General features: G+C 38.8%; 1 protein-coding gene across 1 annotated transcript; it reads left to right on the top strand.

Annotated features, from left to right (window-relative positions):
• Positions 1-1,181: 1,181 nt before the first annotated feature.
• Positions 1,182-15,366, top strand: LOC140751353 (uncharacterized). The gene is made up of 9 exons (XM_073085257.1): positions 1,182-1,304; positions 5,438-5,511; positions 6,026-6,124; positions 9,910-10,041; positions 11,013-11,087; positions 13,379-13,452; positions 13,755-13,848; positions 14,759-14,918; positions 15,241-15,366. Exons 1-8 carry the CDS (start codon positions 1,298-1,300, stop codon positions 14,894-14,896), a joined length of 693 nt encoding a protein of 230 aa, XP_072941358.1. The 5' UTR covers positions 1,182-1,297; the 3' UTR covers positions 14,897-14,918; positions 15,241-15,366.
• The last annotated feature ends 1,316 nt before the right edge of the window (positions 15,367-16,682 follow it).

Genomic DNA, 16,682 nt, shown 5'->3' on the forward strand with positions numbered 1-16,682 from the left:
TTAATGCAATATATAAGAATATGTATTTAGTTATCTGTAAAGTACGTAACACTTACGCCATCTATGAGACTCACTATGAAACTTATAGTCCGTTTGATACATTGTATTTCACTTCATTAAATCGTTCAAGTTTTCACCGATAGATGGCGATGTAAGTTATTGAATAAAACTAATTAATTTTAAGCCCCTGGCATAAAAGAGGAGTGTTACATTATAATCTCTTAAACACGATAATAAAATAGATCCTAAAATAATCATCATTATTTTCCTGTAGCAGACGAGTTTCTATTCCACGTGATGGTAAGTCGCTACTGCCGCCCATGGACATCTGTAATCAACCTCAGATAGGATTAGATATTCCTACTTGAGGTCGGCCACAGATGCGCCGCTACCTCTGAGGACTAAGCTGAAACACCTCGGGAAAGTATGTCTCTCGTACCACACCCTTCATAACACAGCAGCACCTAACACTGCTGTTATTAGACAGAAATTAGTGTGGCGGTGGTGCCGCCGGAGTCGAACCACAGAGGGTTCTACCAGTGTAAATTACACGAACTCTCTGATAAATAATTCATCAAATTATTAACCGCATATTTAATGTATAGTCTGCGCCAAACTGCTAGTCCGCTCTGAAGTTGTTGCGAGCAGGTGTATTCATACAATTTACTATGGCGACGCGATTCATTTCTATATTCAGAGTGGACTAGCAGTTTTATATACTATACTTACAGTGTTGTTTTAAAGTAATATTCAAAACGTGCAAAGCGGGGTGTAATCGCTAGTATATCATAAATACTAAACGTTACATAAACAGCTGTTTTATGTCAGTCATATCTTGATAGGCGGGTAACGCAGGCGCGTTATACAACTCCATATTAACTTTACCTCAAAGTAATTACCATTATTACTCACTAATAGAGTTTTAAACTTTAAAGCAATTTTAAACACATTTAAAAATTTTATCGTTATTCTTAAATTGCATTTATATTTTAAATGCTAAATTTAAAAATGCATTTACAATTATGCATTTATATTTTAAATGCTATATTTTAAATTGAATTTACAATGTTTAATACTTTTTTACCTATTTTTTATAAATAACAGAGTATTGCTAAAAGAAATAGTTTGAAAAAAATAATAATACAATTAGAATTAATTTCAGTTTATTAATTACTTTATGTAATGCAAAAATAAAATTAAAAAATATATATGAGTGATGCTAACCGCATGGACCACGCTGCTCCAGTTGATTTTGTGTTGTGTTGGTGTTAATTGTGAATATTAGTTCAAAAAATTCATGACAAGTAAGTAGTTCATATATATAAATCACTTTGTTTGAGCGTTTCCGCTGGCGTGTACGCTGCGTTTTCCCCACGTTTTTATTAGCTAGACCTGTATGTATGTATGTATGTAACGGAATCTTTGAACTCGATTTTTACCCACTTTGAACGGTCCGATTAATTTTAAATTATCAAGAACTGATGACAATACACGATTTTAATAATTTTATCCCATTCACCTCATTAGGATCGTCAGGAATCAGGATTAACGATTTTCCTTGTGCGATTTTAGCGTGGTTTTTAGTTTTTAAACTATAATTATTTAAGCCAAAACTAGGCTTGCCATTCTTACTAAGATTTACTTTATTTATATCGACGGCACCACCGCCACACCTATTGCTGTCTAATAACAGCAGTGTTAAGCGCTACTGTGTTCTGGTTTGAAGAGTGCGGTAAGAGAGACATAGGTCCGAGGCATTTCAGCCTAGTCCTCAGAGATAGCGACGCAACTATTAGACCTCAAGTAGGAATCAAATCTTATCTGGGGTCGACTACAAATGTCCATGGACAGCAGCAGCTACTTACCATCAGGTGAACTGCATGCTCATCTGCTACCCCTATCTACACTAATATTATAAAGAGGAAAACTTTGTTTGTTTGTTTGGTTGTAATGAATAGGCTCAAAAACTACTGGACCGATTTTAAAAATTCTTTCACCATTCAAAAGCTACACTATCCACGCGTAACATAGGCTATATTTTATTAAAATAGATTTTGAGGCGGTACAAAGTTTGCCGGGTCAGTTAGTATTGAATAAACAAGAAAATATACGCGAATAGTTAACTTCTCTTCTTTGTGAAGCCAGTTAAAAAAGGTTTAAACCCAACAATGTAAGTTCAACGACCTCATATCGTATTGCTGTTTCCTGAATAATTGAAACCACTTAACTAGTTTCCCCGGGAATGCCAACTTTCCCAGTTCCTGACATTTTATTATTATACTAGCTATGCCTGCGACTTTTGCTTCTACATTTTTATCTTATACATAAAATTCTCGTGTCACAATGTTAGTTACGGTACTCCTCCGAAACGGCTTTACCGATTTTCACCAAATATTATATGCATATTCAGTAAGTCTGAGAATCGGCTACTATCTATTTTTCATACCCCTAAGTGATAAGGGTTGTTCATCCTTAACATTTTTTTATTTATATGGCAACACAACGTTTGCCGGGTCAGCTAGTACCTATACTATTCAAATTTTAAGCGTGCATACTACTTGATGATAAATGGCAATTGTTGTATGGACATCTGTAATCAACCCTAGATAGGATTAGAGTCCTACCTGAGTTCGGACACAGAGGCGTTGCTACTCCTCAGGACTAAAATAGAACGCTAAGTAAGCGTTTTAAGTACCAAGCCGATTGTCATCAATTTTTTAACACATTTTGGCAAGGCTAGAACAGGATATAGGATACATTTTATCCCGAAAAAAGGTGTTGTTCCTGAGTGATAGATAAAAACAACTTTTCTTTTTTTTTACGGGGAAACCTTCAAAAGGTCCCCATGCCGTGGGAGCGACACGAGGTTATGTGGGATTCTTACCGCCCTAAAACCCCCCCGGTGGCCGTCCTCGGCGCTGCGTAGAGGACTCCGAGATCTCCAAAGGAACGCAACCGGAGTCCTCTTAGCGCGTTGCCACGTCGGGCTCCGCCCAGGTGAGCTTGACGCTCGCCACACCGTCTGGTGCGTACGACGGTATGCGACCACACATACCGCCGCCCTTCCCGGGGCCGGTGACGGGCGGTTCGAGCTGCCACTTTTGCGACCTGCAACCCCGGAAGCCCCTTTTTAGTCGCCTCTTACGATAGGCAGGAGATACCATAGTCCTATTCTACTCCCGAAACTACAGGGACGAGATAAAAACAACTATGGTCATCTACCTCTGATCGCCAGCAAAGCCGCGGGTGAAAACTAGTCAGAAATAATTGGCCAAGTGCAAGTCGAATCCGCATACGGAGGGTTCCGTACCACCAATATCATCATATTTTTCTTATTTTTAGTATTTGTTATTATAGCAGCTACATAAATACATTGTGAAAATATGAACAGCTGTGAAAAACGTCGAGTAATAGCGGTTTCTTGTATGGCGACCCCCATTTATTTTCATTTTTATTTTATTTTTAGTATTTGTTGTTATAGCGACCACCTTTGTACATACACTGTAAAAATTTCAAGTGTATATCTATTACGGTTCAGGAGATAGAGCCCTGTGACAGACAGACAGACAGCTGAGTCTTAGTAATAGGGTTCCGTTTCTACCCTTTGGGTACAGGACCCTAATAAATATAATAATGTTTTCTCTTAGTGGTTTTCGAGTACAAACATACAAACGGACGAACCGATAGATAGGTATACTTTAAAATGTGCAACGCTATGAATATTTTAAAAGAAAATACCCCCACGCAGTTCCCCATACACCCCTGGACAGTTTAAAAATAGTTTTATAATTCAAGTTTTTGTACGAAACATTCATTCTAACTGATTGTCCTAAGTAATATAATAAAGCAGACGAGCATGCAGTCCATCTGATTATTTTTGGCCACTGTCGCCCATGGACATTTGTAATATTAGACATCATCATCAACCTATTACTCTCCCACTGCTGGGCACGGGTCTCCTCTCAGAGTGAGAAGGATCAGGCCATAGTCCACCGCGCTGGCCATGTGCGTATTGGTAGACTTCATATACCTTCGAGATTTATTTTTGATGTGAAACATCTACAGCCGCACGTAAAACCGATTTCTGGCGTGGCGACGCATGCCGTGGCGCACGCTATACGATGGTATATATATACAGTCTATATGCAGTAGTGTGTACGGTGTGGCGACGCGTCGCCATGCGCAATCGAATTCAATAAATAGTCATCGTTATCTGGAAAAAATCGTAATACTATTTTATTTTATCATTATGACATATTTAGTTCCTATCACAATATGTTCTTTTCTGCATATTACTTTAACAAAATAATGTCGATGTTTCACATCTGCCAGGCGTCCCGTGACGGCTCACATTTTTTTTATATAAATCTCTCAGGTATGCAGGTTTCCTCACGATGTTTTCCTTCACCATTTAAGCAAGTGATAATTAATTTCTAATACGCACATAACTATGAAAAATCAGAGGTGCGTGCCTGGGATTTGAACCTCGGACCCCTCGATCGAGAGATCGACTTTCTTAACCACTAGGCTATCACTGCCTTTGTCCCTGTAGTTTCGGGACCAGAATAGGGCTACGGTATCCCCTGCCTGTCGTAAGAGGCGACTAAAAGGGGGCTTCCGGGGTTGCGGGCGGTAAGTGTGGGAGCTCGAACCGCTCGGTAAGCGACCCCGGGAAGGGCGGCGGTATGTGTGGTCGCATACCGTCGTACACACCAGATGGTGTGGCGAGCGTCAAGCTCACCTGGGCAGAGCCCGACGGGGCAACGCGCTAAGAGGACTCCGGTTGCGTTCCTTTGGAGATCCCGGAGCCCTCTATGCAGCGCTGAGGACGGCCACCGGGGGGGTTTTAGTGCGGTAAAAATCCCACATAACCCTGCGTCGCTCCCACGGCGCCGGGTACCTTTTGAAGGTTTCCCCCTCGTGAACAAAAAAAAAAAAAAAAAAGGCTATCACTGCCTTAGTAATATTAGACACCAGGTAAGATTCGATTATTGCCTAATTCGGCCACAGATGCGCTGCTACACCTGAGAACTGAGCTGGAAAGCCTCGGAAATGTATGGCTCCCTTGCCACACTTCAAACCAGAACACGGCAGCGGTTAACACTGCTGTTATGAATGAAATAGTAGGTGTGGCGGTGGTGCCGCCGGAGTCGAATCACAGAATGTTATATCACCTTTACATTTGCTACTATTTCACGCCTTAACTACTAACCGATTGTCATGAAATTTTGTACATACGTTGTCAGGGGTCCAGAAAAGAACATAGGGTACTTTTTTTAAAGTACCGTTACCAAGGCTCACTGAATGCGAGCAAAGGCTCGGGTAAAGGCTAGTTTAGTTAATAAAAAATCTTTCTTCTAGCAGTGTAAAACTTCGTGTTTTTCTTCATCAAACACATTTGACTCTTCGTATTTTATCAAAATATTTTATTTTTCAGAAATGGCCTACAATTGGACAAAAGTCTCAAAAATGTCTGCAATAATTCTGATATCAGTAAATATTGTTACAATGGTAAGTTATTGCTTAGCTTATCGTAAGTCATGATAATCAAATAGCTGATTAAATTGTTGCTTATGATTAATGGAATTTGTAATTGGTAATGCAATTTGTTAATGGGGTAGACCCCTTGTGGTTCAACTCCGGCGGCACCACCGCCACGCCTATTTCTGTTATAACAGCAGTGTTAGGCGCTGCTGTGTTCTGGTTTGAAGTGTGGTAAAGATATAATTATCCGACGTTCCCACTTAGTCCTCAAGGGTGGTGGCGCATCTGTGGTCTTCAGGCATCTTTCTTATCTAGGGTTGATTACAGATGTCCATGGGTGGCAGTAGCCACTTACCATCAGGTGGACTGCAAGCTCGTTTCCTAGTTTTATATTATAAAAAAAATACCTCTTACACATTTGTTTTGGTTCGCCTACATCTGAATGATTTAACTTCCTTCACATAATATTATCATTTACTTACATCTCAATATTTTTTTACAAAATAGAAATTTGTCTTTAAAAGTTTTTGTTATTTTTCAGGTATTTTCAATCCTTCTATTTGCCTTCAGTTTGTGGATTATAGCATCTAAAAATACATTGTTATTTGTTATACAAACCCTTGGAACGACTAATATGAAGGTAAGATCTATGAATCTATCATTTAACTGCATTGTTAGTTCGTATGTAGGTGATGGCCATCATATCGAAACGTCCAGCAAGCGACCTCGGGTTGGACGGCGGTATGTGTGGCCGCATACCGTCGTGCACAGACGGTGTTTCGAGCTTATGCTCACCTGGGTAGACCCCGACTGGGCAACGCGCTGAGGACTCAGTTTGGTGATCCCGGAGTCCTGTACCCTTACCATGAGTTTTCAAAGCATCCCACAATTAGACGTTACGTTTACTCAATCCATTATTCTGTTCCGTTTGCTTCAGTAGACTGAGTAAACGTAACAATAAGTGCTCAAGACTTTTGGTCTGCCTCACATGTTCGCAAAAAAGAGAGACAAACATAAAGCGCCATTTTGTCAATTTAGACATTTAATGTTAGGTTCTGATAAAATCCGCTAGGGGCGCTGATTGGAATTTGTATGGGCAAATACGTAAACAAATACCAAAACAGTCATTATTTGTCAAACCGTAAAAACTCACTGGTATCAAAAATCGGAGGAGTACGGTAACTAACATTGGGACACGAGAATTAAATATATAAGATAATTCCTCACTCACAAAAGCCGCTGTCGATTACTTATTCAGCTTATGATTAGATGTTACATTTTTAAATTCTACACACCTGCTCGATACGGCTTACGTCCGTTATCAATAATGAATCTATCCGTTATTACCTACACAATATCGAAATATGACATTATTTTGTTTGAGTCAATTGTCCAATGTTAATTTTTGGTAGCTTTTTATAGTTTAAACTAACGATTATCCCTATTTTCTTTACGACGGGCAAACCTTCAAAAGGTACCCGAGGACCCGGCGGAATCCATCCAGGGTTTTTCAACGAAAAATACAGACCAAGTGCGTGTCGGACTCGACGGTTTGGGGGAAGGGGTGATGACCTGACCTCCCCTGGGACCTCGCTTGGCTCGTACAGTGCCATCAGGTGGACTGTATGCTCGTTGGCTACAATGTTAGAAAAAACCAGCTGACCCGGCAAACGTTGTGTTGCCATATAAATAAAAAAATGTTAAGGGTGAACACTTATCACTTAGAGGCATAGATTAGTAAAGATTACTCACTCCTAATAAGAAAATGTACCCAGTTTTGACAATTGAAATAGTTGCGTAAAAAAGTTTGCCACGTCTCCGTGCTAAAATGTCCCTAAAATATTTGAAATTATTATTATAAATTATTTATTTATTATGTAAATTACGCAGTATTAGTTATTTACTCGTAAATTTTCTCTAAAAATGTTTTTATTTGTCAAGAATTCAAAAAAAGAACTTACTATAATAAGCCGTTTGTAGGTTCATTCAATTTCAAGGCGGCGAAGTATCTTTACTAATCTATGCTTAGAGGTATGAAAAATAGATAGTAGCCGATTCTCAGACCTACTGAATATGCATATAAAATTTGGTGAAAATTCGTAAAGCCGTTTCGGAGGAGTACGGTAACTAACATTGTGACACGAGAATCTAAATATATATAACTCAAAGGTGACTGACTGACATAGTGATCTATCAACGCACAGCCCAAACCACTGGACGGATCGGGCTGAAATTTGGCATGCAGGTAGATGTTATGACGTAGGCATCCGCTAAGAAAGGATTTTGATCAATTCTACTCCCAAGGGCATAAAATAGGGGATAAAAATATTACTTCGTAACACGAGCGAAGCCGCGGGCAAAAGCTCGTTTTAATATAAGATATTATGATGCCTCAATAAATATTAATAAATAACTGTATATTCTATTCTATCGGTTAGTTTATACTAGAAAATCGATTGTAAGTATCAAATGAAATAAGTTGCGAGCATAATGTAATATAGTCTGACCTGAATACCCCGTGCCACGTACCACCATGCACTGACATGGAATAAGGACTTCTGGATACGCCTTATATATATTTACAAGATTTCATTTAAATGGCCTTATTCTATACTAATATTATAAAGAGGAAAACTTTGTTTGTTTGGTTGTAATGAATAGGCTCAAACACTACTGGACCGATTTTAAAAATTCTTTCACCATTCGAAAGCTACATTATCCACGAGTAACATAGGCTATATTTTATATGAAATATATGTGATGAATAGATTTTGAGGCGGTACAAAGTTTGCCGGGTCAGCTAGTATATTATAATGTTTTAAATAACATTGTATTATTATGAATAAATATCAAACATCCGGGGGATATTAACCAACCGAGAATCTGCCCGGGAACAGAGGGAACCCCCGAGCCACGAAATTCCATGCCCATCGCCCTTATGCTGACATACCCTTTTTTCTTATCGAGGGGGAAACCTTCAAAAGGTACCCGACGACGTAGGAGCGACGCCCCAGGTGGCCGTTCTCAACGCTTGTTGGAGAACTCCGGGATCTCCGATGGAATAAAACCGGAGTCCTCCAACCCCTATTGGGTTCTGCCCTGGGGAGCAGTTTTCGTTCCTCCCACATCATATGGTGTTCCGACATTATGAGACCACACAAAGCGCTGTCCTTCCCGGGGTAGCTTTCTGGACGGTTCGAGCTCCCACTCTTGCCGCCCGCAATCCCGGAAGCCCCTTTTAGTTGCATCTTATGACAGGCAGGGGATACCGTAGCCCTATTCTGGTCCCAGAACTACAGGGACAAAACAGTGATAGCCTAGTGGTTGAGACGGCCTCGATCATGTGGTCCGAGGTTCAATACCCAGGGACGCACCTCTAATTTTTCCAAATTTGTGCGTATTACACATTAATTATCCCTTGCTTAAACGGTGCAGGAAAACATCGTGAGGAAACCTGCATACCCAAGATCTTAATTAAATTAAAAACATTTTAAAGCTATGTGAAGTCTACCAACACGCACTTGGCCAGCGCAGTGGACTATGGCCTAATCCTTAACATTCTGAGAGGAGACCCGTGCCCAGCAGTGGGACAGTAATGGGTTGAGGACAACCCGTTACTTCCTTAAGTATTTTTGGTATTATTTATAGGTTTATCGACCCATGTACATAGTACAGTTTTAAAAGTCTCTGTATAATTCCATACATGGTATGTGTGTGTACAGGTGTGTGTCTATTTCCCATGGGGCTTACAAATTATAACTGATGGGGCGACACGCGATATAATTATTTAATCGAACAGTACACGGCACCAGACAATACCGGCAATTATATTAACCGGGTCAAATTGATATTGTACTTTTAGGAAGTCAGCTTATACGAGTATGTATCAACAGTCCTTTTAAAGCTATTTAAAGGTGTAGTCCGCGTCAAACTGCTAGTCCGCTCTGAATATAGAAATGAATCGCGTCGCCATAGCAAATTGTATGACTACACCTGCTCGCGACTTCAGAGCGGACTAGCAGATTGGCGCGGGCTAAATATATTTAAAGGTGGTAGCACCCTTTGTGGTACGACTCCGGCGGTACCACCGCTACACCTTTTTTTGTTATAACAGCAGTGTTAAGCGCTGCTGTGTACTGGTTTGAAGGGTGTGGTAAGAGACATACTTTTCCAAGGCGTTCCAGCTTAGTGACATCAGGTCATCAGGGGTAGCGGCATATCTGTAGCCGAAATCAGGTTAGAATCTAATCTTATCTGGGATTGATTACAGATATCCATCGGCGGCTGTTGCCACTTGTTAGGTGGACTGCATGCTCGTCAGCTATTCTTATATTATAAGAAATCTGAAAGGCGACCTGTACCCAGCAATGGTACAGGTCGCCTTTCATAATGGCTTGATGATGATGATGATATATTTCTTTGCAGGTTCTACTCACAAAAGAAAGTTTAAGCCTATATGTTGGTATAGGGCTGGCTGTTCTATCATGTTTTGTCTTCTTTATATGCTTCATGGGGTTCTATGGTGCCATCACCTGTTCACAATTTTTGCTGTTCATGGTATGTTCTATAATATATCTTAAAGTTAAGTAATGGTGTATATATTGTCGATGTAAAAATGTAGTTAAGACGATAAAATATAGTTTTACGTTTGCAGTGCCATCTATGTTTGGTTTTCTATACTAATATTATAAAGAGGAAAACTTCGTTTGTTTGTTTGATTGTAATGAATAGGCTCAAAAACTACTGGACCGATTATAAAAATTCTTTCATCATTCGAAAGCTACATTATCCACGAGTAACATAGGCTACATTTTATATGAAATATATTTGATAAATAGATTTAGAGGCGGTACAAAGTATTCCGGGTCAGCTAGTGTTAAATAATGGCGTATAACGCTATATTTTATTATGTAACGAGTACTCACGATATGCGTTTTTATTGCCGAAATATCGTTACATAATACAATGTCTCAATTCCGCGATAATTTTAGTCTAAAATCATATATAACGCTATATATTGTCCATGTAAAAAGTAGTTAAGACGATAAAATATAGTTTTACGTTTGCAGTGCACTCTATGTTTGGTTTATAAAATAAAAGTGATAATTATAAGTTAAAAACTAAAAACCAAGCTAAAATCGCATAACTTATAATCGTTAATTCTGTGAATCCTGATGAGAATGGGACAAAATTATTAAATCGTGTATTGTCATGTTCTTGATAATTGTTCAAACTTGTGAATTTATCTGTTCACTCTGGGGAAAAATCGAGTTTAAAGATTCCGTTACATACATACAGGTAAATCTAATAAAAACATGGTAAAATTGAACAAACAACTAATTATTGTGTTCAGTGCCATCTATTATCGCTTTAAAAAATTAAAGTTAGAAAAAGCATCTTGTTTTTTTTTAGTATGTACGAGTTGTAACTATAATGAAACTGATGAAATCAGACTTTTCAGCATTAATTAATATCTTTCAGTATTTTTTATTAATTTCGTTACAAATTATATTTTTGTTACATTTCAGTATTCAACTCTGGTGCTGCTTCTTCTGCTTCTAGAATGTGCTTTAATGTTCTATTTCTCATCAAATATAGCTGAGGTAATTCTAAATATTATTATTCCATTAGATGTATATTAAGATACTTGTAGTTATTTGTACCAGTAACATAATTGAAAAATAATTAGACTTTCAATTAACTTTTTATAATTAGAAATTAATTATCACTTACTTAAACGGTGCAGGTAATCATTGTTAGAAACATGAATGCCTCAGAAATCTTAATAAAGTTTTTAAGGTATGTGAAGTCTGCCAATACGCACTTGGCCAGTGCGGTGGACTATGGCCTAATCCTTCTCATTCTGAGAGGGGACCCGTGCCCAGCAGTGGGACAGTAAAGAGTGGATGAGACATTTAACTTTCGACTAAGTATAATGACTGTTTATTATCTTACATAATTTCAAATTTCAAATTTCAAAATTTCAAATTTCAAATTTCAAATTTCAAATTTCAAATTTCAAATTTCAAATCTCATTTATTCAAAATTGATTCATATAGAATACTTTTTGAAAGTCAACAAACTACCACCGCTTCGGAAGGTATTTCGCTATGGAGAAGAAGCGGCGCAAGAAACTCCATACGTGTGCATATTTGCATCTTTTAAAGAGTAAATAATATACAATTTTACATAGTGGTACATATAATTAATTTTTGATGTTGGAGCTGGAGTTGTCATACCATACGGATTTATCATTTAAATACTGATTTACATTATAATAAGCTTTTTTACATAAAGTTAATTTTATAGTAGATTTAAACCTTTTCTCGGATAGATCGATAATGTCTTTTGGTATTTTATTGTAGAAACGAATACAGTTCCCCATAAAAGAATTACACACCTTGCTTAATCTAAATTGAGGTATGGCCAATTTATCTTTATTTCTAGTATTATGACTGTGCCTATTATAATTTTTTTCCAAAGAAGAATAATTTTTGCGAGCATATAAGATATTTTCATAAATATATTGACTAGGCACTGTCAAAATATTTATAGATTTAAACAGTTCTCGTAAGGACTCACGGGGGCGAAGACTATAAATGGCTGTAATTGCACGTTTTTGAAGTATAAAAATGACATCTATGCTAGCAGCGTTACCCCACAGCAAAATACCGTAAGACATAATGCTATGAAAATAACTAAAGTAAACAAGCCTAGCGGTTGGTATATCGGTAAGATGTCTTATCTTCTTTACCGCATAGGCTGCCGAACTAAGTCTACTACATAACTTTGCTATCTGAGGGCTCCATTGTAGTTTAGAATCTAAATTTATCCCTAAGAAAACTGTTTCATCTACAAATTCTAAGTGATCATTGTTAAGGGTAACATTCATCGTCAGCTTTTTAACATTAGGCAGAGCAAATCGGACACATTTAGTCTTTTTATTATTTAATACAAGATTGTTTGCGCTAAACCATTTGTGAATTATGTCAAGTGCTTTATTGACAGCGCTCACGTCGTTAGATTGTCTTTTAACTTTAAATATTAAGGAAGTATCGTCAGCAAACAACACAACCTTTGATAAGTCCTGCATTACATACGGTAGATCATTAATGTATACCAAAAACAAGAATGGCCCCAGAATAGAGCCTTGTGGGACGCCTACTTTAACACCAGAACCTAACGATTTGTGTCCCTTAACCTGAACTCGTTGTACTCTATTATCTAGATAAGACCTAAGCAGTTTTAGAGACGTACCGCGTATACCATAATATTCCAACTTTAACAAGAGAGTTTTATGTTCTACACAATCAAATGCCTTAGAAAGATCACAGAATACACCTATAGTATCCTGCGCATCTTCCCAAGCGTCAAAAATGTTTCGCATTAATTCAACACCCGCATCAACGGTTGATCTACCTTTGGTGAAGCCGAACTGTTTATTATGGAATAAATTATAAAAATTAAAGTGTACTAATAATTGATTAAGTATTAGTTTTTCAAATATTTTACTAAAAACAGGCAAGACAGAAATTGGTCTATAATTACTAGGATCTTTGTTGTCACCAGACTTAAATAGAGGAATGACCTTACTTTGTTTCATTAGATCAGGAAAGCAACCATGATCTACGCATAAATTAAAAATTTTGGCTAAGTAAGGAGCTATAGTCTCAATAATAAAACTACAAATTTTTATAGACATTCCCCATAAATCCTCAGTAGTTTTAATATTTATATCTTTGAACACTTTAATTACTTCTTTGCTATTAACATGTCTAAATATAAATCTATCACTGCAACTTTTTACATTTTCTTTAAGGAAGTTTACAGAAAGAGCAGGCGAAGGCTTTAGAAATTGTGTAGTTTTATCATAATATTTGTTATCTCTTTCCAGAAGGGTATAAGAGAGCGAGATGGCCAATTGGGACATATTCTACGTCTTGCCTTCAGCTGCTGCGAAGTGAATGAGTACGTTTTAAAAATGTAGCAGATTTACAGGTTTTTAGGGTTCCGTACCCAAATGGTAAAAACGGAACCCTATTACTAAGACTTCGCTGTATGTCCGTCTGTCACAGGGCTCTACCTCCGGAACCGTAATAGATAGACACTTGAAATTTTTACAGAACCCTGTGACAGACGGACAGACGGACAGACAGCGAAGTCTTCGTAATAGGGTTCCGTTTTTACCCTTTGAGTACGGAACCCTAAAAACCCTGTGTAAAAAACAGTCTATATTTTAATTTTTTATTAAATAAAATACTTGTTTTCAGATCGCAAAATGCAAGTACAGTTGCTCTGCCGTGGTCGTGTTGTGGAGTCAATGGTTTTCCTGACAATTGCACGGCATCTCAATCTTTTAGGAAGGTATTATTATAACACTTTTTCTATTCGTACTCCCACTCATCCTACTCAAGATGATTATGAAACTGTTTTTATATAATATAGGAGTAGCAGACGAGCATACAGTCCACCTGGTAAGTTATTACTGCCGCCAATGGAGATATGCAATTTAGCCCACATAGGATTGGATATTCCTACCTGAGGTCGGTCACAGAAGCGACGCTACCCCTGAGGACTAAGCTGGAACGCCTCGTAAAAGTATGTCTCCCTTACCACACTCCTTCAAACCAGAATACAGCAGTGCTTGACACTTCTGTTAATAGGTACAAATAGGTGTGGCGGTGGTGCCACCGGAGTTGAATCACAAAGGGTTCTACTACCTTTCAAACTACTACACTACGATAATATTATGACACTTTCTATCCCTACTCTCACTCACCCTACTAATGATGAAACTATGTGTAGTCCACGTAAAACAACTAGTTCACTCTGAATATAGAAATGAATCGCGTCGCCATAGCAAATTGTATGACTACACCTGCTCGCAACAACTTCAGAGCGGACTAGCAGTTTGACGCGGACTACACTACTCTACGAAAGGGTGGTACAACCCTCTGTGGTTCGACTCCCGCGGCACCACCGCCACACTTTCTGTTATAACAGCAGTGTTAGGCGCTGCTGTGTTCTGGTTTGAAGGGTGTGGTAAGGGAAACATACTATTCCGAGGAGTTCCAGCTTAGTCCTTAGGAAGCGGTGCTTCTGTGGCTGATCTCAGGTAGGAATATAATCCTATCTGGGGTTGATTACAAATGTCCATGGGAGGCAGTAGCTAATTATTATCAGGTGGACTGCAATAAAATATAATGATGTTCAAACGTTATTCAGATTTGCAAAATAACTATTAATTAAAATTGTTTTATTACTTTGCTTTCAGAATTGCAAAGAAACCTTCATAGAATGGTGGGACGCACACGAAACTGCTTTATACGTGTATGTGTCAGTATTGCACGCGGTATTGGCGTCCTGCTCGCTCGTACGGCGTGCGTGCAGTGCGTCCCGCTCGCACACCTAGCGATCACCGCGCCGCGGTGACGGTTGGCTTAAGTTTATTTTTTAGTTTTATTACCAAAATTTTAAATGGGTCTTAATTTAATGTTCCATGTTAATGTGACGACCCGCGTGGCGGAGCGGTCACCATACCGGTCTGACGCGCAAAGGGTCCCGGGTTCGATCCCCGGCCAGACAGATATCTAAATGATGAATTTAGATTTCTGTTTCTGGGTCTGGGTGTTTGTGTATTCGTCTATGTGTGTGTCCATGGCACACACGACACAGGGAATCCTAGGGTGGGGTTGTGACTGTAGAAAGCGTTTGATTATTTTTACCATTATATACGGTTTTTGTATGTTGTTACAGCGGCCTCATCACCCCACAAGCCCACGCGTGGGGCACGTGTCTCCCCGGCAATCGAAGGAACTGACGACGTACTTATGTTGGTCGTGGGACGAGCCCGACTTGGTTGGATGGATAAAACTTGATTAAAAGAAAAAAGAAATATAATTGGATTCTAGGATTTTAATACATTTTTAAAGCTTGTATATAGTATTTTATTTTACTTCATCATTATCATCATCAACCCTGTGCCACTGCTGAGCACGGGTCTCAGCATGAGAAATATTATAGGACATAGTCCACCGCGCTGGACAAGTGCGTATTGGTAGACTTCACATACCTTTGAGATTGTTTTATAAATCTCTCAGGTATGCAAGTTTCCTCACGATGTTTCTCACCATTTAAGCAAGTGATAATGAATTACTAATACGCACATAACTTTGAAAAATCAGAGGTGCGTGCTGGGATTTGAGTCTCGGACCTCTCGATTGAATGTTATTTGATAGGAAGTATTGGTAAGTATAATGAAGTTGGTCACACATGCATCGCTACCTCTAAGAACTAAGTTGGAACGCCTCGGAAAAGTATACCCTTACTACACCCGTCCGAACCGAATACAGCAGCGCTAAAACCATCTCGGTGGTCGTCCGCAGCGCTGCGTAGAGGACTCTGGGATCTCCAAAGGAGATCGGAGTCCTCTCAGCGCGTTGCCCCTTTGGGCTCCTCCTAGGAGAGCTTGGCGCTCGCCGTCTGGTGCGAACGGTATGCGACACATACCGCTGTCCTTCCCGGGGTCGCTGGCTGGGCGGTTGAGCTCCTACTCTTGCCACCCGCAACCCCGGAAGCCCCCTTTTAGTCGCCTCTTACGACAGGCAGAGGATACCGTAGCCCTATTCTGGTCCCGAACAGGGATACAGAAAAACAGGGATAAAGACGTGAAAGCCTAGCAAACAAACAAACTCATTCTCGCATTTATAATATTATATGGTTAGTATAATAATTTGCAGTTTACGTTTTGAAATATCTATTTAACTTCTAACTCTATCTGACTTTTTAAATAACATGTTACACAGTATGCACTCCATAATTAGGATTTAAACGTCGTTTATTATTACGCGATATACCCGTAGCGTGACTAAAAACTTTGTAAAAGAGGGTGCAATGTAGGTCAATGGGAAAAATCGAACTTTCATTATGAGGGATTACTTTTTATGTAAGAAATAGCCAGCATTTGTTTTTAGAATACAGAAGTAGCCGAGCATGCAGTTCAGTAAGCAGTGGCGGACTAATCTTCTGCCAGGGCAGAAAGTTAAATGTAGACCCCCAGTCATAGATTAGTAAAGATACTTCGCCGCCTTGAAATTGAATGAAGCCACAAACGGCTTATTAGTAAGTTATTTTTTTGAATTCTTGACAAAGAAAAACATTTTTAGAGAAAATTTACGAACAAATAACTAATACTGCGT

Source organism: Epargyreus clarus, unplaced genomic scaffold (genome assembly GCF_041222505.1).
Source record: "Epargyreus clarus isolate Ecla_fem2 unplaced genomic scaffold, WU_Ecla_fem_2.2 ptg000022l, whole genome shotgun sequence".
NCBI classification, from domain to species: domain Eukaryota; kingdom Metazoa; phylum Arthropoda; class Insecta; order Lepidoptera; family Hesperiidae; genus Epargyreus; species Epargyreus clarus.